Source organism: Aspergillus heteromorphus (genome assembly GCF_003184545.1).
Source record: "Aspergillus heteromorphus CBS 117.55 chromosome Unknown BO70scaffold_24, whole genome shotgun sequence".
Taxonomy (NCBI): domain Eukaryota; kingdom Fungi; phylum Ascomycota; class Eurotiomycetes; order Eurotiales; family Aspergillaceae; genus Aspergillus; species Aspergillus heteromorphus.
The window spans coordinates 402,440-424,536 of NW_020290429.1; the positions used below are offsets into that span (position 1 = coordinate 402,440).

At 53.2% G+C, this 22,097-nt stretch overlaps 7 protein-coding genes across 7 annotated transcripts; 2 read left to right on the top strand and 5 right to left on the bottom strand.

Moving 5' to 3' along the window:
* Positions 1-48: 48 nt before the first annotated feature.
* On the bottom strand, positions 49-1,834 carry cwc25 (U2-type spliceosomal complex subunit CWC25). The gene is made up of 3 exons (XM_025545478.1): positions 1,671-1,834; positions 1,201-1,591; positions 49-1,123 (listed from the first exon to the last, which is right to left on the bottom strand). The coding sequence occupies exons 1-3, from the start codon at positions 1,694-1,696 to the stop codon at positions 287-289; spliced, it is 1,254 nt and encodes a 417-aa protein (XP_025396855.1). The 5' UTR covers positions 1,697-1,834; the 3' UTR covers positions 49-286.
* Positions 1,835-2,020: 186 nt separating this feature from the next.
* BO70DRAFT_364596 (SH3 domain protein) lies at positions 2,021-6,647 on the bottom strand. Its single transcript, XM_025543846.1, has 4 exons — positions 6,559-6,647; positions 4,497-6,421; positions 4,341-4,436; positions 2,021-4,285 (listed from the first exon to the last, which is right to left on the bottom strand). The coding sequence occupies exons 2-4, from the start codon at positions 6,235-6,237 to the stop codon at positions 2,457-2,459; spliced, it is 3,666 nt and encodes a 1,221-aa protein (XP_025396856.1). The 5' UTR covers positions 6,238-6,421; positions 6,559-6,647; the 3' UTR covers positions 2,021-2,456.
* A 744-nt stretch (positions 6,648-7,391) lies between these two features.
* Positions 7,392-8,393, top strand: BO70DRAFT_341706 (Rtr1/RPAP2 family protein phosphatase; the record flags this gene model as incomplete). The annotated part of the gene is made up of 2 exons (XM_025541341.1): positions 7,392-8,111; positions 8,163-8,393. 2 exons carry the CDS (start codon positions 7,392-7,394, stop codon positions 8,391-8,393), a joined length of 951 nt encoding a protein of 316 aa, XP_025396857.1.
* Positions 8,394-8,815: 422 nt separating this feature from the next.
* Positions 8,816-9,432, bottom strand: BO70DRAFT_398908 (40S ribosomal protein eS17; the record flags this gene model as incomplete). The annotated part of the gene is made up of 4 exons (XM_025546819.1): positions 8,816-8,890; positions 8,953-9,150; positions 9,224-9,349; positions 9,412-9,432. The coding sequence occupies 4 exons, from the start codon at positions 9,430-9,432 to the stop codon at positions 8,816-8,818; spliced, it is 420 nt and encodes a 139-aa protein (XP_025396858.1).
* A 254-nt stretch (positions 9,433-9,686) lies between these two features.
* Positions 9,687-11,320, bottom strand: BO70DRAFT_364598 (mitochondrial 37S ribosomal protein bS1m). Its single transcript, XM_025543847.1, has one exon. The coding sequence runs from the start codon at positions 11,283-11,285 to the stop codon at positions 9,879-9,881; it is 1,407 nt and encodes a 468-aa protein (XP_025396859.1). The 5' UTR covers positions 11,286-11,320; the 3' UTR covers positions 9,687-9,878.
* Positions 11,321-11,359: 39 nt separating this feature from the next.
* BO70DRAFT_431451 (SDR family oxidoreductase) lies at positions 11,360-12,815 on the bottom strand (the record flags this gene model as incomplete). The annotated part of the gene is made up of 5 exons (XM_025548243.1): positions 11,360-12,063; positions 12,115-12,405; positions 12,492-12,624; positions 12,679-12,730; positions 12,794-12,815. The coding sequence occupies 5 exons, from the start codon at positions 12,813-12,815 to the stop codon at positions 11,557-11,559; spliced, it is 1,005 nt and encodes a 334-aa protein (XP_025396860.1). The 3' UTR covers positions 11,360-11,556.
* Positions 12,816-14,247: 1,432 nt separating this feature from the next.
* tor (putative TOR pathway phosphatidylinositol 3-kinase TorA) lies at positions 14,248-21,984 on the top strand. Its single transcript, XM_025548244.1, has 4 exons — positions 14,248-14,457; positions 14,516-15,470; positions 15,528-21,228; positions 21,292-21,984. The coding sequence occupies exons 1-4, from the start codon at positions 14,331-14,333 to the stop codon at positions 21,679-21,681; spliced, it is 7,173 nt and encodes a 2,390-aa protein (XP_025396861.1). The 5' UTR covers positions 14,248-14,330; the 3' UTR covers positions 21,682-21,984.
* Positions 21,985-22,097: the final 113 nt, after the last annotated feature.

Genomic DNA, 22,097 nt, shown 5'->3' on the forward strand with positions numbered 1-22,097 from the left:
TTTTGTGTTCATTTTTTATAGGCTTCATGCTTCATTATTGTGTAAGTTAATGATTGCATTGTTAGGAGGACTTGGTATATGATACATGAATTTTCTGATTGACAACGTCGTAATCAAGGTAAAATGCGTATGATCGACAGAGATATCGAATATGAAAGGTTATTCGTAACGCTGCCGAAGCAGGAAATAGAAACCATAATACCTCATGCTTGACGATACGCGGTGAGACCTCAGACCTTAGACCTCAGACTGACGACCACAACTAGATGGAGATGAACTGAAAGCCTCAATCCTCATCCAACCGGGCCAAGCCGCCACGACTGCGCTTGAGCCGATCGTCCAGACTGTCTCCCTCAAGCTGGCGATGAAGTCCCGACACGAAACGGCCTTTGTCAGAACGGAGTTTCTCATCGTCCTGGAGCTTCTTCTCCTCCTGGGCAGTCACATCGGCAATGCGCTGTCGACGGGAATCTTCCATCTCGCTTGCGTTCGATTGCATCTCAGCCAATTTGCGCTGGCGCTCTTCGTCCTGCTGCTTTCGCTTCTGCTCTGCATCCGCGGCATTGGCGTGGTTGGGTGCTCTGTCCCGAGGGTATGGATCTCTGGGGCCTCTGTTGTACTCCCTCTGATCCCGATAGCGACCGGGCCTTTCTCTGCGATCCTGATCCTTGTCCCGATCGCGTGAATCCTTGTAACCCCCATCCCTCCGATCGTCCGAGCGACGTCTGTCCGAGTCGTAGCGCTCAGCCCGAGGCGGCGAGGGCGATCGGTCATGAAGCGACCCGCGGCGCGTAGACCGGTCATCGCGGTCCCGATATCTGCTTGAACGATGATGATCCTTCTCGTCTCGGTCTCTCTCCCTGTCCCTGTCCCTGTCTCCCCTGCGATCATGATCTCGCTCGCGGTCCCGGTCCCGGTCCCGGTCACTCCTTCGATCCCTATCCCTCCGATCTCTATCATCGCGATGACTCCTCCTGTGGTCCCTACTGCTCCTCCTCTCCTCCGGCGATCTAGAGCGATGCCTCCTGTCTCTCCTCCTCTCCTCATCCCCATGCCCTCTCCTACTCCTATGTTCCCTCTCCTTCCCCCTCTCCCTCTCCCTTTCTCTCTCCCTCCCCCCCTCCTAACCTCCAACTTAACCTTCTCCTCCAACGCCGCCTGCTCGCGCCTCCTAATCTCCAACAACGGATCATTCAACACCTTCGTCATAGTATCCCTCGCATTCGTCTGCATGGAAACTGCATTCCCCCCCGCCGGCGCCGCCCCAACCCCCACATCCGCCCCCTTCTTCAAGCTCTGACTCTCATCATTCTTCAACAGGATCTGATCAATGCGGCGCTTTCCCAGCAAATATCCCTCCATTTCCTCGGAGTAGTGGCCCGTCGCGCTCGACGGCTCCTGGTACATCCAGTCGACGCGCTGCACTTGTCGTCCCTTGCCGGAGTCTTCATGCAGGCGCTGCAATTCTTGGATCTGGCGCTCTTCGTCCCGTTCGCGGCGCAGTTGGTCGATGCGTTTGCGCTCTTCGAGAGCGCGCTTTTCTTCCGACCATACGCGCTCTTGGTTTCGGAGGAGGGAGGGGTGCCATGATCTAGTTTTTGGGGGGAGGGAAGGGTTAGTTGGTGGTGGGATTCCGGGGGGGATTTTGGGGGGGGGGGGGGATGGCTTACTTCTTGAGGTTGAGATCGCCACCCATTTTGGGTTCTTGGGTGCAGACAGCAGCTGCGGGTGGTTTTGGGGAGGGTCGGGTTGGGGTGTACAAGTGTGGTTTCGTGTGGTGAGGAGAGTGTGAAGAGTGAAGAGTGAGGAGCGATGAGTGAGGCGCGAGGCCGATAGATGATGGACTGATGATGGTTGTGCCCGAAGAGGAAGGCGCGGAATTGCCAGGGCGGGCCGACTTGCCGCCTTGGTGCCTCAGGCAATATATCGGGCACGGGGGCTTGTTTGTACCTGAACAACTGTGCACTACGGAGGCAAGATGCAAATATTACCTACAACTACCAAAACAAAAAAAAGTATAAGAGAAGAATGGAATATGTCAATTGATGTCGCAGCTCAATATGCCAGTAGTAATAACAGCAAACGAATGACCATCGGCACGGCAAGATTAAGCACAATGGATAAACATCATAGGTACATACAACAAGAAAGGTAAGAGTAAAATGGGAAGCAGATCACAGAACAAAGAAGACTCAGATCTTCCCCTGCAGTCAGCAATAAGAGTGTGCCTGCGGTTCATGTACCAGCGGAATTAGAATATACCAGAATCAAATCATGTACTCGTTTCTGCTCGCCGCTCCGCACTTCTGATGTTGGGTCCCACGGACACGCCAGGGAGCAAAAAAGGAGGAGAGATGAGCAGGCCTGTCCCACAGTACACTTCCACCTTGTTCGTCGTCAACTGGCCATCGGACGGAAAGCCGATCCTGTCTTGCTCGTCATACATTACTGTTCGTCTATTTTCCCCAGCCCACGTAGCTCCGGGGCATCACACGCCAGACCTTGCACTCTCCACTGCGCATGTCGTTGAGCTTGAAGCTTTCCATCTTGACCTTCTTGCTCTCGCGACCCTGTTCCCACGCACGGATCTTCTTCTTGGTCCCGTCCCAGTCAACGACGACTCCAACGTGATCGGGCTTGCCGACCTCCGCGCTGTACTTCTGGTGCATCGTGCCGCGGTGGCCCTGGAAGCGTGCGTTTCGGAAGCTGACAATATCGCCAGCCCGGATCTCGTCATTCTGCTGTACGGACGCGTTGGCCAGGTTGGAGTAGACCAAAGCACCGTAGGCCCGAGAGCCAACGGGCAGGAGGACATCCGACAAGGGATTGAGCAAGTGCTGTACGAGGCCAAACGGAGTACCATCTGCAACCGTTGTGTTCTGGATCGCATTCACCGCCGAGGCGATACGGGTCCCGATTTGAAGATGGGCGTTCTCGAGCTGATCCTGACGGGGCTGGATGGGAGGGGCCTCGTGGCGCTGTTCAAACGCAGCATCGCTGGGATTACGAGGATCAAAGCTCACTGTGACCACTGTCTGCGAGTAATCGATGTAAAGGATGTAGACATCCTTGGTCACCATGGTCTTGCCACCTCGTTTGGAAGAACTGGACTCCTCAAACTCAAGCAGGACGTCCTTGCGGTTGACAAAAGCAGGCGGGGGAGTTTTCGGATGCGCCCACCAGATTTTGTTCTCGGCCAGGTCGATATCCATGGCAATATAGCCTTGGTCGATAGACGGGCGGGCTACATCCATGGACCTCCGCATACTAGGCTGGGCTCTCGGGATATCCAATGATGCACGGTTGCTCCGTGGCGTGGGTGGGGGTAAGGTGGGAGGCGGAGGCGCCATTGAGGTACGCTTCTCAGACTGTGAGAATGTCGACGCTCCTCCTGAGGTTCCTGGTGGCGATTGCACAGGCGGCTCTTCGTACAAGTCATCCGACTCATCTTCTTCGGCAGGCTGGGCAGGGACAAAAGGCGGAAGCTGTGGTGGTCCGGTAGGCATGGGCGGCGGCGCTCTTGGAGCAGGGAAACTGGGTTGCGAGGCGCTGTAACGGTAAGGATCATATTCATCATCATCACCACCGAAAGATGGCTCCCTGTGGGGTGGAGGAGGAGGGGGTCCTCGAGGAGAATCCACAGAGGCCCTGCCGGCACTCCTGGGGGGCTGAAGAGGGGGAGGAGGCGGAACTGCTCTCGGTGCATTCGGAGGGGGCGGAGGCGGAAGACGACTCTGCGGCGGGCTCCGAGGAGATTGAAGTGAGTGTTCATCAGTCATAGCCCCTTCGTCAAGGCTAGAGTCGCGCCCATGGGATTTCAGTGCATCCTTGAACTTTGCACCAGATGCAATATCCGTATCGTAGTCACCGTCATACTCCGTGACTTCGCCTTCGACTTCCTCGCCGGCTTGGCGAGGCTGTGAGGTTACACTGATTCGGCTGTCGGCGGTTGACCTACGGCGGATGCCAGCAGGAAGTGGTGGGGGAGCCGGTCGGGTCTGAGATGGCACCGGAGGATTGGTGGGAACAGGCGGAGGCGGACGGCTCAGTCTCTTGTCTGCGGGAAGAGTTGGTGGTGATTTGGGAGATGTGACTTCGTACGTCGATGAGCGGCGAGAGTCCAAATAATCGGGGATAGGAGGTGCCGATACAATCGGGCTCGTAGATTGGTCTGCAGCCACAGCATTCAGCGACAGGTTGTGCGTGTGCAAAGACAGTTCATCATCCGATTCGTCACCCGGGTCAGCAGGGGCGACGTTCTTGGGAAGAGGAGGGATTGATCGAGCTATTCCGTTGAAGTCAGTATGTGCACGGAGGGTACATGATGTCAGCGAACTTACATCCTGGCACTGGCGGGGGAGACAAAGGCGCATCCTGGGGGACAGGAGGTGGGACAGGACGCGTTTCGAGGGGCGGGGGCGGAGGTGCCGCGCGCTCTGTACCATGAAGTGTGAGCTAGTGAATCTAAACCCGTTGATCGATGCTTTCTTTCATACCCTGGGGTGCACGTGGCCTGTCAACTGAGGCGCGCCTAGGCGGCTCCTCCTGTACCACATCCTCGACATCTGGAACCTCATATGGAGGATGCTGCTCCGTCACAGGACTAGCCAGAGGTTCTTCCTCCTTTTCGATGTGCGGAGTGGGAGCAGGCCTGCCCGTATTCATTCCGGGAAGCGCCATGATAGGAACCGGAGGCGCAGCAGCCGGAACGGCCCTATCATGTTCTTCCACTGTCCTCTCGGCTTCCACGGGCGCCTTCGGTTTGCGAGAAGCACCCGGAGCAGGCATACCGCCAGGAGGGCCAAAGAAACCCATCATGCCCATGCCACCACTCATCTTAGCCATTCTTTCGCGCAGCTCCATCTTGCGCTTGACCTCGGGATCAACCTCTTCCTCCTCCTCCTCCTCCTCCTCCTCTTCTGCCTCTGCCTCATCCTCTTCCTCCTCTCTCTCTTCCTCGTCAGCACGAGCCTCATGCTCTTCAGCACGTTCCTCCTGTTGTCGGGGCTCCCGGTGCTGAATTTCGCGGTGAGGTTCGGCGCGGGCATGATCGTCAAGATCTTCTTTGCTGGTGGATGTCTCTTCCGCATCCTCGATATCAGCAGCAGCGGAATCATCCGCGTCATTAGTATCGCTGAGGAGCTCTTGTACGGGCGGGGGAGGCATGGCGACTTGTGGAGCCGGAAGACTGGCTCCTTTCACTGTCTCGACGCTGTGGTCTCTCGCAGGTTCGGCCAACTCGGTCTCTTCGGTCACAGGGTCCTCCATGGGGGCAGCTTCTTCATGAGATTCCATGCGCTTCTTGGGAGCAGGACGCTTAGCCTTCTCCTTCTTCTGAGCGACTTCAGCATGACGAGCAGCTTGTTCCATTTGCTGTCTCTGCAGGAGGGCAATCCGCTCCTTCAAGCTTGTTGGCTTGGGCTGGTCCTCTGCGCCTTCCTCGGGCCCATCGCTCGACAGAGGCCGGCCTTCGGAAACGGGAGGTTCTCTTGCGACACGCTCCTGGACCGCTGGGTCCTCTTCCCTTTTATAGATCTTCGGGGGAGGTTCCCTGGGAGGGGGCACGTAGGCATTCTTACTGGGAGGTGGCGCAACGAAGGGCTTTTTGATGAAAGTGGAACTCTGGGAACCCAGACCACCCGGCTTGAAGGGCGCAATCGGGGGTGCGGCAGGTTTGTTGAATGCTGCAATGCGATCTCTGAATGACGACCCAGTCGGTTTCTCGGCAACGGCGGGAGGGGGGGCCTTGGACACCGGCTTGGGAGCCGGTTCACTGATCTCATATGCTGGGGACTGCGGGACTGGCGCCGGTACGGGCTTCGGGGGAGATGCGAACTCTCTCGTCGGGGACGCCAGAGCCGGAGGTGGTGACTGAGGAGGTTGCGGCACCGCTGCGGGGATATCCTCTACTTCCGGCTCCAGCGGGCGGGGGGTCTCAGCCGCAGGGGTCTCAACCGCGACCGCGGGCTCCGGGGGTGCGACCACCTCTGGCTCCTTCTTTGGTCTGCTCGGGCGCGACGGCCGTGGAGGAGCCGGTGGCTCGTACCTCTCGACGAAATTCTTGGGGAAGATGCCCTCTATCTTGTGCGCCGACTCGTCCGTGTACTCACCAAAATACCACTCATCATCTTCCACCGCTGTGACGGTTATGATCTGGCCGATAGCAAAGTTGAGGTCGTCATCGTGGCTCGAAGCGTACTCGAAGACCGCTTTGACCGTGAATGGCGGGCTGGACATTTGGCAAGTCGGGCCCTGTCACGGAGGACGTGGGGTGATTGCGGACGGAGCGAGAACGAGGCTGGTCGACCGAAAAGAACACGAGGGAGAGCTAATTGCAGATAGTGGAGCACTAGATTGTGTACTATCTAATGCAGAGAGACCATGTGCAGGCGTGCTTCACGGCGGAAGGATATGTACTATGCTGTGCAGGGAGAAAAATGGCAACAATAATATGTCAGCCTGGTGGACTGACGTACGTCAGAGGATACCTCCGGAGATCGGAAACACCGCAAGGGGGAGGGGGGGTGTGGATGAGGGTGTTGGATGGGACAGACTCACTACAGTCAAGGACAGTAATGTCCGCAAAGGGGGGGTTCCAGGTAAATGCCAAGGAAAGAAAGGCAGAGGGACCGGATAATAAGGGGGTGGAGGGGGGGGGGGGAGTGGGAGTGGAAGGAAGAGTTGTTTTTGAGGGAGGGGAGGGGAATACGTAGCAGGAGGAGAGGGAGGAGGGACGGAGAGGAGCGAGACGGTGTACTACTACTACTACCACCGTTGCCGCTGTTACTCCGTACTGCTACGAACAACACAGTTTGGACGGTCGTCACCGTCTGGCGGGACACCTGCTCCTGGGGCTCCACCACGGGGCGATCGGCGGCTAATAGGATTGGAAGAAGGGCGACCCTGCCACCCACCACTGCCAGTTGGGTACTGCTGGCATTGTCAACCTGCCTGGGGGCCGTTTGATTGTTAGGTCCTGGGTCCTGCGTGTACTCCATCCAGGAGTTGTAGTATGTTGCGGATAGCAGTGGGTGGGCGGATGGTTCGATGCGCCGTGCATCTCGTGTCGAAATAAGCCCCTGAAAGGGATCGATGATGCATGGAGCATGGAGCATGGAGCATGGAGCATGGAGCAGCCTGCCTTAGTCCTTCCAGGCTTCCACTCCCAGGCTCCCAGGCAGCCAGCCTCATAGATCCGGGGTTTGCCTCCAGCCCGACCCGATCAAACTTGAAACCTACGCCCATCCATCAATTCACCAAACGTACTTAGTACTTCAGACAAACCCCCCGCCACCCCCCCTTCCACCTCTCCCAGTGACGCAAGGCAAACAAACACCCTCCTTGACTTGTTTTCGTCCGAAAAAGAATTTTCTCTCCCTTCCTTCTCTACAATGTCAGCAGGTCGTCCGATCCTGAAGACATCTCTTCCCTCGATGCACGCCGCTTCTGCAGCCTCGACGGGCCCCTCCAAACCCGCCGCGCCTCGCCGGGCGCCACCCAGTGCCCCAGGCTCTCAGTCTCAGCAGCAGACCGGTTTTCTTCCAAACAGACCCGATGCCGATCCGCGCCATGTCGCGATAGCTTTGCATCACGCGCACCAGATCCAGGCCCAGAAAGACACAGAGACCCTCATCCTCGACCGCATCCTCGAACTCGTCACGCTTCCTTCCTCGCCCTCCGCAGATCCTGCCGCCCCATCTCCCGAAGATGCTCGGGCCTTCAAGTCCGCATTGGTCCCCTTCCAGCCTGCCGACTACGACAACCTGCTGCTAGAACGCAAGATCGAGGGACTCTGCGGGTACGGTCTTTGTCCTCGCCCGCACCGCCAGGAAGATGCCAGAGGCACCTATCGCATAACGTGGGGCGCCAAGGGCAGTGGTCCCGGCGGTCGAGGACGCGATATGAATATTGTTCCTAAGGAGAAGCTGGAGATGTGGTGTTCAGATGAATGCGCCGAACGAGCCATGTACATCCGAGTCCAACTGGCCGAGGAGCCGGTATGGGAACGACGGGCGGATGACGCGCGCGGCCAAGATTTGCTCTTGCTCGAGGAGGGGAGGGCCAGGTCCCAGCAGGGCAAGGGCAAGGGCAAGATGAGAAGCTCGGCAACTGTGGGAGAGGTCGTCGGCCAGTTGGGCAACCTACAGATGGACGAAGCGCAGAGTTCAAGCGATATGGCAAATGACATCGCCAGGCTCTCCGTTCGCGACGATAACCGTTCACGTGAACTCGCACTCGAACGTGGCGATGCTCATCCCGCGCTCTATACCGGAAGAGTGGGTATCAATGTTCAAGAGAACTATAACGCCCAGGGTCCAGCTACAGCGCCACAGATGCGTCCCGGGGACGAGACGGGAGGCTCCATTGAAGGATATGTGCCTCAAGACCGTTAAGCATGTGCGCAAGGCAACCATTGTACAAATCGGCGGTAGAAGGCGTTTGCAAGGATAATATGATACCCAGATAAGATAGCAGTTCAGTCGACATCAAATAGATGTGTTGTTTGGCATACTACGAAAGAATCTCAGTAGGCCCACAGCGGAATACGACCGCAGTGCCCATGAGAAACTTCTACGCGTCATCTAGCCACAAGACTAGGTGACGAGAAGAAAAGAAAAATGGCAATCAAGCATCATCTCCCGAAGGAGAATCAGCGACACCTTGTTTGACGGAAACCGTGTTCATTCGTCATCCGTAGACTGCCTAAGCTACTAAAGCTGGCAAGCCAGCCCGGACAAGCATCGAAACGCCATGGATCGACCGAAGACAGACAATCGCGAACTTTTTTTTATTTTCCGTTCAACGGCGCAATGATTTACCGGTAGCGACGGGGGCGGTCCTGGACCTGCTGCTGGGCGACAGCGACGACGTTGACCTTCAGGTTGTCGAACTAAAGCACACACGAGGTTAGTATTGTCACGAGCAAGAACTGGAAGGTACATGAAAACTTACGCCCATGGACTTGAGCAGGTCCTTGGTCTCGGCATCAACGTCAAGCTGGCCGGACTCGGTCTGGGAAACATCCAGAGCGGAGACCTCAGGAACGTACTGATCCTTGCGCTCACGCTCCTCCTCCTGAAGCTTGAAGGAGATACCGCGGACGGGACCACGCTGGATACGCTTCATAAGGTGGGTGGTGTAACCGGCGATCTGAATCACAGAATTCCTATCAGTTTGTTGTTCCTCCTCGCATGGGCTTGAAACCATTGGGCTCATCACTGACCTTGTTGCGGAGGCGCTTGGAGGCAATGATAGCGATCTCATCGCAGATACGCTTGTTGGTCTCGAAGTCGAGCGTCAACTTGGGGTAGTAACGCTCGATGATGACCTTAGCGGAACGCTTGACTGTCTATACGGCGGCATCATTAGAATCTGTCGTTTCTCACTGCTGCGTATATCGTGTCTGCTCACCTTGGTACGGACGCGACCCATTTTGGCGGTTGTTGCTGGCTGGACGGATGTTCGAAAAACGGTCAGAGATAGCCTTATGTCTCCCGATGTTCAAGTTACCCGTCCTCGCTTAGCGGTGTGCGGGTCATGTGAATGACATTTGCCCTCAATATGAGCCCTAACATGTAGCACGTGACATGGAGCTAGAAGGTGGAGTTGTGCCAAGACGTAGAGGTTGCCAAGCGGTACGTATCTACGGAGTAGTTATGACCGAGGGAATCATGACGTTGAACACGTTTTTGAACAATATATTCAATATATTTCAATTATGCTCTGAAGGAGATGCAGCCTGCTTTATATCACAAAAACAAAAAGAACAAAAGTGAAATAGCTATACATTTGCCCAACAACCTAATCATACAGCAAAGTCTTTCTCAAAAAGGAGAGATGAGGATTTCTCAAGCCTGGAACGTGAAATTGACTGTTGTTTAACTCTGACGAGGGACGGCTCGCGACTTATAGGCATGCCGAATTTTGTTGGGTTTGGTGAGACTGTCTATAAGGTTCTTCGCAATATCCCCGGAGGGCTGTCTGTCCATTTTCGGGACAACCCTATGATCGCCTCGGATAATGTCAGAGATGCTGAGTGGGCTGAAGTCATTCTGATCAATCCCGTAGGGGGCTTTGGCAGTAGCACTGGCGCGGTTGGCCTTGAGTTCAATTCTACCCTCCGAGTCGACTGAGGACCGGACGGGATTGACCCAGAATTTTGCACCACCAGGGATAGAGGAGTCGAAGACCGCATTGGCAGCGGAAGAGCCCTTCTCAATGAAAGTATGCATAGTCGACTCATCCACAGCAATACCACCAACACCAGTAACGGCCTTTCCGGATGACCTACCCTTAAAACGTCCCTTTGGCCGCAAGACACGTGCCTCCACGGGGCGTTGGAAAGCCTGAGGTCCGTATTTGGGGTGGTTATAGATCAAAGCGTGTGATCTTGTGTAAGACAATCCAGCGGAAGGATGCGTCTTTGGGGGTCCGAATGCGGTATATTCAGCCGCTGAGAGTTTGGTACCGGGGGACTGGTAGTACTTCGTGCCAATTTTGTTGCTCGGGACAGCCGGAGCAGATGGGAGATCCAAAAGCTCGAAGACGACAGGTCCAAGTGCAAGTGGGTCTGCACGCAGTGATTTGATGTAGGCTTGGAACTCCTCATCGGTAACCTTGACAGGTTCTAGGTTCTCCAGGTTTTCTCCGTTGTCTTGTGCTTGCTTCCACTGTTCGGCTGTGCGCTTCGCGACAAAAGACTCACGGAGCTTTTTCAAAAGCTCCGGTTTGTTTTTTTGCACATATTTCGAAAACGCCTGGAACTCGGTCTCCGTCTGACCAGCAAGCCATGGCCCAGAATGTCTGAACTGTTTCGCTCCGGGTTCTCCAAGGCCTGGGCTGGTATTGGTGTTGTCCAGATGAGATTCAAAGGGGCTGACGTGTTTAGAAACCATGCTGGCGGCGTAAGAGGCCTTCGAGGGGAGTGACATCGGCATATGAAGTTCCTGGAACTTTTCCAAGGTCACCGTATGATCGGCCGCGGATTCGAAATCGGTAGTATGTTCGAAGGTATCAAGTTCAAGCACTCGGACAATGGGCCTGGACGACTTGTCGGATGTCGATTTGGCGGGAAGCGGTCTTTTGAGACCCCAATCCCCTCTTGCCAAAGAAGAAGATGGCGTTACAAGCGATGCTCGGATGGGATAAGGAAGGGTCGCGGTATCGGATTCAGCAATAGCCCTCGAGGTCGGTGCTTCCTGGGGCGGCGTCAAAGCCTGTGGAATGGCAAAGAGACGAGACTTCCGCAGCAAATTTGCTGTCGGTGACAGCCTGGCTGCTGCCATGGCGGGGAATTGAGAATGTGGTGCTTTGAAGTTGGTTCTACCCCCGGAGAAAGATGGAGAAAAGTTGGTTCCAATAGACATTCAACTAAGAGGCGCGCCAAGCCACGTGATACGGCGACCCACAACAACACACTGCGCAGCTTTTTTCTCCGCCAGTTTAGTGGATACTAAGTGTTCTTTCACATATGTACATATCGTTTTCCATGCTCCTGGTTTTCCAACATCTCCAAAGCCTGCAAACTTATGCCTATAGTATGTACATATATTTGTTTCATGCCCCAATCGAAAGCAATGATTTGGCGGTATCGGTGACAGACTCTTCCAAAGACCGGTACTGGATACCCAAGACCTCAATGGATTTCTTGTTGTCATATCCATAAACGTCTGCTGGCTTGTCGCTCGGGGCATCTCTCGGGGGAAGCTTGTCTTCTAGCTCAGGGAAAGCTTTCCGCACCACATCAGCGACGTCTTTATTCGAGTACGAGCCGGAGGTGACAAAGAATCGTTGGCCACCGGCTTCGGGGACCTCGATAGCCCTCACATGGGCCAGTGCGACGTCGCGAACATCCACCCAGAGGAATGTGGCGGTGGGGGGAAGACCGTCTTTATAATTACCCTGGATCAAGTTACTGATGCGCTGGTTTGAAGTGTTGATGGCGTCCAAGGAGTTCAAGTAGTGCACGACTGGCCCGAAGACAAGAGGCGGGTTGATCGTTGCGATGTCGAAGCCCGGCTTCTCCTTTTCAACAAAGTCCCAGGCTGCCTTTTCTGCGAATGTCTGGCCAAAGAAATTAGACCTCGGTCTAGGTGCGAAGCGGGAAACTCTTACCTTGCTCGCGCGGTAGGTCTGAGAGGAATCCAGGGCCTCCTCCCAAGTAACTGGGTTCCAGTTCTTCTCGCTGTACACCTCCGCATGCTTCTGGGGGTTGATGATCGCAGCGAAAGAAGAGGTCACCACGACTCTCTTGACCGCCGGAGCATAGGCCTTGATGGCCTTCAAAATACCCGTGGTCCCCTTGATAGCTGGGTCCAAGAAGTCCTTCACGGGATCTTGAACATTGAAGTGAAAGGGAGAGGCAGTATGCAGAACATAGTCGAATGGTGGGTCGGACTTGACAGCCTGTGGGACAAGCGCGTTAGCTACCTATGCGCACGACTCGACGGCAGTAGTCAAAGAGCCAGAGAGATAAGAGAAGATAGCCATACTTCATCAAAGGCTCCTTCTGCCGCAACATCTTTGACGATGACATAAGAAAGTTTCTCCTTCGATGCGTCGGGATGGGCTTTGAGAATTCTTTGGCCCTTCTCGTCGGACCTGACGGTAACTACGGTGTCAAAGCTGAGAGACAGCCCAGTCAGCCAATTTATACATACTGAAACGTTCTATACATACCCATGTGCAAGTAGGATATCGACGATATGGGCGGCAATGAAGCCACTGCCTCCTGTGTAGTGCTGTTAGCCCTCTGAACGACAACCACACACTTTGCTAGAGTTTAGCCACGTACCAGTCAAAAGAACTTTACCCATGGTTGCAGCGACTGAATATCAATAGAAAGAAAGGGGAATCGGTCAATGATAGGTATTACTGATGGAATAATTGTCCTCTTAAGTTACAATGAGAACCAGCGCCAGGCCCTGGCTTTTTATATCTGCCCACTCCGGGTTGTTATCCCTCATCGATCCCCCACTGAGGTCCACTGTCGTCATTATCTATGGTTGTGATAGGGGTACTGTGTACGGAGTAGGGCCCGCCCGATTACAAATTCCAGTCGAACGGAATTATGGAAAGGCGATTACACCATAAGTCCGGACGTTCATGAAAGCCTATCCTTAGAACTGTGTAACTCGCAATTATTGGCTTCTGGGTGGGTCGAGAACATCTCGGGAACGTTTGCGAACGTTTGCGGACGATGTATGCATCGCTCTAAAGTCCGAGCGCACGCTTATCGTGGTTTGCGGTCTCGAACATTCTCCAGACAAGAAGCAAAGGAAGAAAGAGTGACGTATCGAAGGAATAGGACAGGACAGAGGAGAGAAGCTCTACCAGCAGCACCATTTTTGTGTTAACAACCTATCGCCACCTATCTATTGTTTGTCGGGCTATCCGTGGAGTACCTCGTTACTTTACTGCTGTGTGCCGGCATAACCGGACCAAGATCTCTGCATTTTGTACCCTTTCTGGATAATATACTTATGTACCACTTGGCCCTGCGTTAGATCTAAAGCCGTTTTTTTTTTTTTTTTTTTTGGAACGACCATCAAGAGAATTACTCACTACCTACTGAGGAGGTGCTACTGCTGGCTTGCCTATAATGCCAAGACAATTACCCCTGAGACATGCCTTGGAGGTATATGATACGAAGTACTTATTTCCTAGGTAGATCATTATTCGAAGACATACGGCTACTGCGAATGCGACGCCGTCTTTCCAGGCTCTCTCGAAAGTGAAGGTGGACACCGGCAGCAACTCAAGGAGTAAAAACATGCCGAAACCAGGAAAGCCGGGCGCAATGTACTCACTAGAGAGACATAAGTAGGGTTTATGTCCCACAATGGCATGCAGCCATACATGTGGCCAGGGATCTGCATGGTCTCACCGTCGGGAGTCCCATGACGGCTAAGGTAGAGATTTTGGGCATCAGAAGACCTCAGATATGCAAAGACAGGGATGGACATCCTGTTCTCGTTGAAAGAGACGGCTATAGAGTGAATAACGAGGAAGAAGACCTTGAGGATGTATGAAGGACCGACCACGTACGGAGTGAGCACCAAGTACGGAGTTCTAGGAGTAGTAACACCAAGCCACGACGTAACCACGGGACGGGCGATAGAGAGAGAGAGGGAGAGCGGAAGAGATGCCCCAGGCCAGAAGCACCTGCACCGCACTTGGCCCGTGCGCGATTCCCGAACGCCCTCGACTTCACCTCCCGCATCGCTCAACGCCGCCCGCCAACGGCTTTCTTGCCTATGCCCACTTTCGTGTCATCCTACATGCCCTAGAGGTTGACTTCAAATGTCCACCCTGGGGTGTGTTTCGCAAATATGGCGCAAGCAGGTCCGATCACGGACGTTACTCAACGGCTCTTCACCGAGCTGAAGTCGAAGAATGAGGAGACGCGGATGCGAGCTGCTTACGAGCTCTACGACAACGTGGTTGCTATTTCGCGAGGTAAAGGGCAGCTTCCGATCTCGTCTCAGACCACTCTAACCTCCTGCCTCTACCACAGATTGGCCCCCGGAAAAGTTCCTCGAGTTCTTCAATGCCGTCAGCCAGCGCATAGCCCAGCTCGTCGTTACCGGCAATGACGCACATGAAAAGATCGGTGGTCTGCTGGCTCTCGATCGCCTGATAGACTTTGATGGAGTCGATGCGGCGCAAAAAACCACTCGCTTTGCCAGCTACCTGCGCAATGCCCTCCGAAGCAACGATAATGCGGTGTTGGGCTATGCGGCCAGGGCTCTTGGCCGTTTGGCGAAGCCGGGTGGAGCTCTTACCGCGGAGTTGGTTGAGAGCGAAATACAGTCTGCTTTGGAGTCTCTTCAGTCCGAGAGACAAGAAGGCCGCCGGTTTGCTGCCGTACTCGTCATCCGAGAGCTCGCCAAAGGCTCGCCGACACTTCTCTATGGCTTCGTTCCCCAGATCTTCGAGCTTATATGGGTCGCCCTTCGAGACCCCAAGGTACTTATACGGGAGACTGCGGCCGAGGCGGTTAGTGAGTGTTTTGAGATCATCGCCGCCAGAGATATGCAGGTGCGACAGTTGTGGTTTGCCAGGATTTACGAGGAAGCGCTTCTTGGTCTGAAATCCAGCAGCAATGTGGATTGGATCCATGGCTCCCTTTTGGTTCTAAAGGAGCTTCTTTTGAAAGGCGCCATGTTCATGAATGAGCATTATCGAAACGCATGCGAAATAGTTCTTCGCCTCAAGGACCATCGCGATCCGAAAATCCGCACCCAAATCGTTTTGACAATACCGATCCTCGCTTCTTACGCCCCCCTCGACTTCACCGAGACTTATCTTCATAGATTCATGATCTATCTCCAAGCGCAACTAAAGAGAGACAAAGAAAGAAACTCTGCCTTCATCGCCATCGGGAAAATCGCAAACGCTGTTGGTGTCGCCATCGCACAATATCTTGATGGTATCATCGTCTATATCCGGGAGGGTCTTGCAATGAAAGCGTAAGTTTCCATCCCCCCCCCAAAAAAATTCGCTTTCAAGGGGCTAATATCCAGAAGGCGTAATCGAGCGGCTATCAATGAAGCACCAATGTTTGAGTGCATCAGTATGCTGTCGTTGGCTGTAGGACAGGCACTTAGCAAATATATGGAAGCATTGCTGGATCCCGTATTTGCATGTGGGCTGAGCGAGTCACTTACACAAGCGCTGGTCGACATGGCTCACTATATCCCGCCAATCAAGCCCATAATTCAAGAGAAGCTGCTGGATATGCTGAGCTTGATCCTCTACGGCACTCCTTTCCGACCCCTAGGGTGCCCAGAGAGTAGGCTGCCTCCAATACCCTCGTTTGCCAGAGATTTTGCTCTCCAAGAGCTACACACAGACACAGAAATTGCACTCGCGCTGCATACGTTAGGCAGCTTTGACTTCTCGGGCCATATCCTCAATGAGTTTGTCCGGGATGTGGCGATCAATTACGTTGAAAGTGAAAATCCTGAAATCCGAAAGGCCTCGGCACTTACCTGTTGTCAGCTCTTTGTCCATGACCCGATCATCAATCAAACAAGCAGTCATTCGATACAGGTTGTCAGTGAAGTTATTGACAAGCTCCTTACTGTCGGTGTTGGTGATCCAGACCCCGAAATCCGACGTACGGTTCTGTGGTCATTGGACCGGAAATTCGACCGGCACCTTGCGAGGCCCGAGAATATACGATGCCTTTTCTTGGCGGTCAACGATGAGGTCTTTCCTGTTAGGGAGGCTGCAATCTGCATCATAGGTCGCCTTTCGAGTGTCAATCCAGCCTACGTATTCCCGCCGCTACGGAAACTGCTGGTCAGCCTCCTCACAAGCCTTGGATTTGCGAGTACTGCCCGCCAAAAGGAAGAAAGTGCCCAGCTTATCAGTTTGTTCGTTTCAAATGCAACAAAACTCATCAGATCCTATGTTGATCCCATGGTGACCACTTTACTTCCCAAGGCAACTGATGCCAATCCAGGCGTCGCCTCAACGACACTAAGGGCTGTCGGCGAGCTTGCAAACGTTGGTGGTAGTGAAATGAAGACGTATCTGCCTCAACTTATGCCAATTATCCTCGATGCGTTGCAAGATCTTTCGTCCCATGCCAAGCGAGAAGCAGCTTTGCGCACTCTCGGGCAGTTAGCCAGCAATTCCGGCTATGTTATCGACCCGTACCTTGAATATTCTCATCTTCTCGCTGTCCTCATCAACATCATCAAGACCGAACAGACCGGGTCTCTCCGCAAAGAGACCATCAAATTGCTGGGTATACTTGGAGCATTGGACCCTTACAAATACCAGCAAATTAGCGAGACTGCGCCCGACATTCATCACATCAACGAAGTACAAACTGTCTCTGATGTTGCTCTCATCATGCAAGGACTCACCCCGTCCAATGAGGAGTATTACCCTACGGTGGTTATCAACACGCTTATGCAAAATATTTTGCGTGAGAATTCCCTCGCTCAGTACCACTCCGCAGTCATTGATGCCATTGTCACCATTTTCAAGACTCTGGGTTTGAAATGCGTTCCGTTTCTGGGTCAGATCATACCAGGATTTATATCAGTCATCAGGGGATCACCCCCCAGCCGCCTTGAATCGTATTTTAATCAAATGGCAATTCTGGTTAATATCGTGAGACAGCATATACGCGGATTCTTGCCTGAGATCATCGAGGTCATCCGGGACTTCTGGGATGCATCGTATCAAGTCCAGGCTACGATTCTATCGCTTGTCGAAGCGATCGCAAAATCCCTGGAGGGCGAATTCAAGAAATATCTTGCGGGTCTCATCCCTCCGATGCTAGATACCCTTGAAAAAGATAACACGCCGCGCCGACAACCTTCCGAGAAGATCCTTCATACCTTTCTGATCTTTGGTACAAGTGGGGAGGAATACATGCACCTGATCGTGCCTTCTATTGTGCGCCTTTTTGACAGAGCTCAGAACCCGCAAAGCATTCGCAAGTCCGCTATTGATACGCTCACCAAGCTTTCACGGCAAGTCAATGTTTCAGACTTTGCGTCCTTGATGGTCCATTCCCTGTCCCGGGTTGTCTCAAGTAATGACCGCTTGTTGCGGCAAGCTGCAATGGATTGCATTTGCGCTCTTATCTTCCAGCTTGGTCAGGACTTTAATCATTACATTCACCTATTGAACAAGGTCTTGAAGTTTCATCAAATCACTCATGTCAACTACCAGATTCTCATTACAAAGCTGCAAAAAGGAGACCCACTTCCACAGGATCTTAACCCCGATGAGAATTATGCGACGTTGGCAGATGATACCAACTACGCTGAGATTGGGCAAAAGAAGATGGTTGTTAACCAGCAACATTTGAAAAACGCCTGGGACGCCTCCCAGAAGTCCACCCGCGAGGATTGGCAAGAATGGATTCGGCGGTTCAGTGTAGAACTGCTGAAAGAATCACCTTCCCCCGCCCTTCGAGCATGTGCGAGTTTGGCTGGTATTTATCAACCACTAGCAAGAGATCTGTTCAACGCGGCATTTGTCTCCTGCTGGACCGAGTTGTATGACCAATACCAAGAAGAGCTTGTCCGATCCATTGAAAAGGCTCTCACTTCGCCAAACATTCCTCCCGAAATCTTACAGGTTCTTCTCAACCTGGCTGAATTCATGGAGCACGATGACAAGGCCCTTCCAATTGACATCCGCACTCTTGGCAAATATGCTGCCAAGTGTCATGCCTTCGCCAAGGCTCTCCATTACAAGGAACTCGAGTTTGAACAGGATCAGAACTCGGGAGCAGTGGAGGCTTTGATCACTATCAACAATCAGCTTCAACAGTCTGATGCTGCTATAGGTATTCTTCGAAAGGCTCAGGCATACCGGGATGTGGAGCTTAAAGAGACATGGTTTGAGAAGCTTCAACGTTGGGAGGAAGCCCTCGCTGCATACAAACGGCGTGAAAGAATAGACCCAGATTCCTTTGGAGTCACGATGGGTAAAATGCGGTGTCTTCACGCTCTTGGTGAGTGGAGAGTGTTATCCGACCTCGCCCAGGAGAAGTGGAACCAAGCGTCTCTCGACCATCGCAGAGCAATTGCACCTCTGGCGGCAGCGGCCGCATGGGGCCGTGGTCAATGGGAGTTGATGGATTCTTACCTAGGTGTCATGAAAGAGCAGTCACCTGATCGGTCATTCTTTGGTGCTATTCTTGCTATTCATCGAAATCAATTTGACGAGGCAACCATGTATATTGAAAAGGCACGCAATGGCCTGGATACTGAACTTTCGGCACTGCTAGGAGAGTCGTACAATCGGGCCTACAATGTCGTTGTGCGAGTCCAGATGCTTGCTGAACTCGAGGAGATCATTACCTACAAGCAAAACGTGGGTGATACTGAGAAGCAGGAATCGATGCGTCAAACGTGGAACAAGCGGCTCCTCGGGTGCCAGCAGAATGTGGAGGTGTGGCAACGCATGCTCAAGGTCAGGGCACTTGTTACCTCGCCTCGAGAGAACCTTGACATGTGGATCAAGTTTGCCAATCTGTGCCGCAAATCCAACCGCATGGGTCTGGCCGAACGATCTCTTGCATCGCTTGAAATGGTTGTCTCTGATGGCAACGGCACACGGGCGATAGCACCTCCGGAAGTCACTTATGCCCGTTTGAAGTTCAATTGGGCCACTGGACACCAACGCGAAGCTCTTCAAATGTTGAAGGAGTTCACTGCAAGTCTAACCGAAGACTTAAAACGATACAATGCTCTCATGTTGTCGCAATCTGACCACAATGGCGTCAACGGGGTCAACGGTGTAAATGGGGTCAACGGTATCGCGGACGCAAACTCCACGGGTGTCATGGGCCTGCGTGAACGCATTGGCGACGTTGCGAAGTTTAGGAAGCTGCTTGCCAAGAGCTACCTTAGACAAGGAGAATGGGAGATGTCCATGCACCGGGATACGACTCCAGATGACGTTAATGGGGTACTCAATGCTTACGCTGCCGCTACCAAATACAATCGGGACTCGTACAAGGCATGGCATTCCTGGGCTCTGGCCAACTTCGAGGTTGTTACGACGCTCGCAAGTCAGGTCAGCAGAGATGGCACGACGCTGGCCATGGTACCCGCGCATATGATTGGACAGCACGTAATACCTGCTATTCGCGGCTTCCTCAGGTCCATTTCACTGTCGTCGACCTCATCCTTACAAGACACATTGAGGTTCCTGACACTCTGGTTCACCCACGGTGGTGATGTAGAAGTGAACAATGTTGTTATAGAGGGTTTCACTGCAGTGAACATCGATACCTGGCTTGCGGTCACCCCACAACTAATCGCCCGGATCAACCAGCCTAATTACAGAGTACGGACTGCAGTCCACCGACTACTGGCCGAGGTCGGCAAGACACATCCTCAGGCGCTCGTTTATCCGTTGACAGTTGCAATGAAGTCTAATGTTGCCCGACGATCACAATCTGCCACCAGCATCATGGATAGCATGCGACAGCATAGCGCGAGGCTTGTCGAGCAGGCCGACCTTGTCAGCCATGAGCTGATTCGGGTTGCGGTCTTATGGCATGAGCTTTGGCATGAAGGTCTGGAAGAAGCCTCGCGGCTCTACTTTGGTGACCATAATGTGGAAGGAATGTTCGCGACTCTTGCGCCCCTACATGAAATGCTCGATAAGGGCGCAGAGACTTTGCGTGAGGTATCATTTGCTCAGGCTTTTGGACGTGATCTCGCAGAGGCGAAGCACTATTGCATGCTCTACCGTGAGACCGAGGAAATCGGCGATTTGAACCAAGCCTGGGATCTCTACTACACAGTGTTCCGAAAGATTAGCCGGCAGCTTCCACAGCTCTCGACGCTGGACCTGAAATACGTCTCCCCGAAGCTGAAGGACTATGTTGACCTTGACCTGGCCGTCCCCGGTACCTACCAGAGTGGCAGACCGATTATTCGCATTATCAGCTTCGATCCGATATTACACGTCCTGCAAACAAAGAAGAGACCGCGGAGAATGACGCTGAAGGGCAGTGACGGAAACTCCTACATGTATGTCCTCAAGGGACACGAAGACATTCGGCAAGATGAACGAGTCATGCAGCTCTTTGGTCTGGTCAACACCCTTCTTGATAGCGACGGGGAGAGCTTTAAACGACATCTATCTGTGCAGCGATTCCCCGCTATCCCGCTGTCCCAGAGCTCTGGCCTTCTGGGATGGTTCTCCAACAGTGACACGCTGCATGCGCTGATCAAGGAATACCGCGAGAGTCGACGCATTTTGCTCAATATCGAGCACCGCATTATGTTGCAAATGGCACCCGACTATGATAACCTCACGCTCATGCAGAAAGTGGAGGTATTTGGATACGCCATGGACAATACAACTGGAAAGGACCTGTATCGTGTTTTGTGGCTCAAAAGTAAAAGCTCCGAGGCCTGGCTCGAACGGCGTACAAACTACACTCGTTCCCTCGGTGTCATGTCTATGGTTGGCTACATACTTGGTCTGGGTGATCGCCACCCGTCCAATTTGCTTCTGGATCGGATTACTGGCAAAGTGGTCCACATCGATTTCGGTGATTGTTTCGAAGTGGCAATGCACCGGGAGAAGTACCCTGAGCGGGTGCCTTTCCGTCTGACTCGTATGTTGACATTTGCTATGGAAGTTAGCAACATTGAAGGAAGTTACCGCATTACCTGTGAGGCTGTTATGCGTGTCTTGAGAGATAACAAGGATTCCCTGATGGCTGTCTTGGAAGCGGTAAGTCCAATGCTGTCCCTTTGGGTCTACTGAGGATATGGAGACTAACATGCAACGCATTAGTTCATTCACGATCCCCTAATTAACTGGCGTCTGGGAGTTCGCGAGTCCCCGGATCGGATGCCATTCTCGGCCGAGCGTCGTCAATCGGTTATCTCCAACGCCAACCTTGAACAAGGGGTGCACCCGAGCAACTTCTCGCGACACCGCCGGCCTTCCATCCTGGAAGGTGGTATTCTGGATGCACAGGAGGGCATTCCCAACGAAGCCAGGGAAGCCCAGAACGCACGAGCGCTTCAGGTGCTTGCCCGGGTCAAGGAGAAGCTGACCGGAAGAGACTTCAGGCCCAGCGAGGAACTCAATGTGAGCGATCAAGTTGACAAGCTTCTCGCGCAAGCCACCAGCGTGGAGAATATCTGTCAGCACTGGATTGGGTGGTGCAGTTTCTGGTGATCACTTACTTACTACCCTTTGTTTTCTTTTCTTTTCTTTTTTTTTTTGTTTTTTTGTTTTTTTGTTTCGTTCGTGCTTTCTGAGGTCCTACGACGGCGCAACTCATGGTTACGGATTTTGCATGGCATGACTCTTCTTCATTCCATACTTTGTCTTCTTGCTTCCCCTTCTGTGGCCGCTCCTCCCTTCTGTGTAGCCTTTACTCGGTGTGCTTTTCCCGGTAGCAATAGTGTTCTTATATTTGGCAATAGGGGCAGGGGGCCGGAGATGGTCCGTGGTATAGACAGTGAATTTGAATCTAGCAATCTTTATCTGACATGAAGTGTGAAGCGCAAAGTAGAAAGTGTCAAGGATGAGGTATGCCGTGAGTGTTTATCACGAGGGATCGCGAGAAATAGCCGAGGTCACGAGCAGCT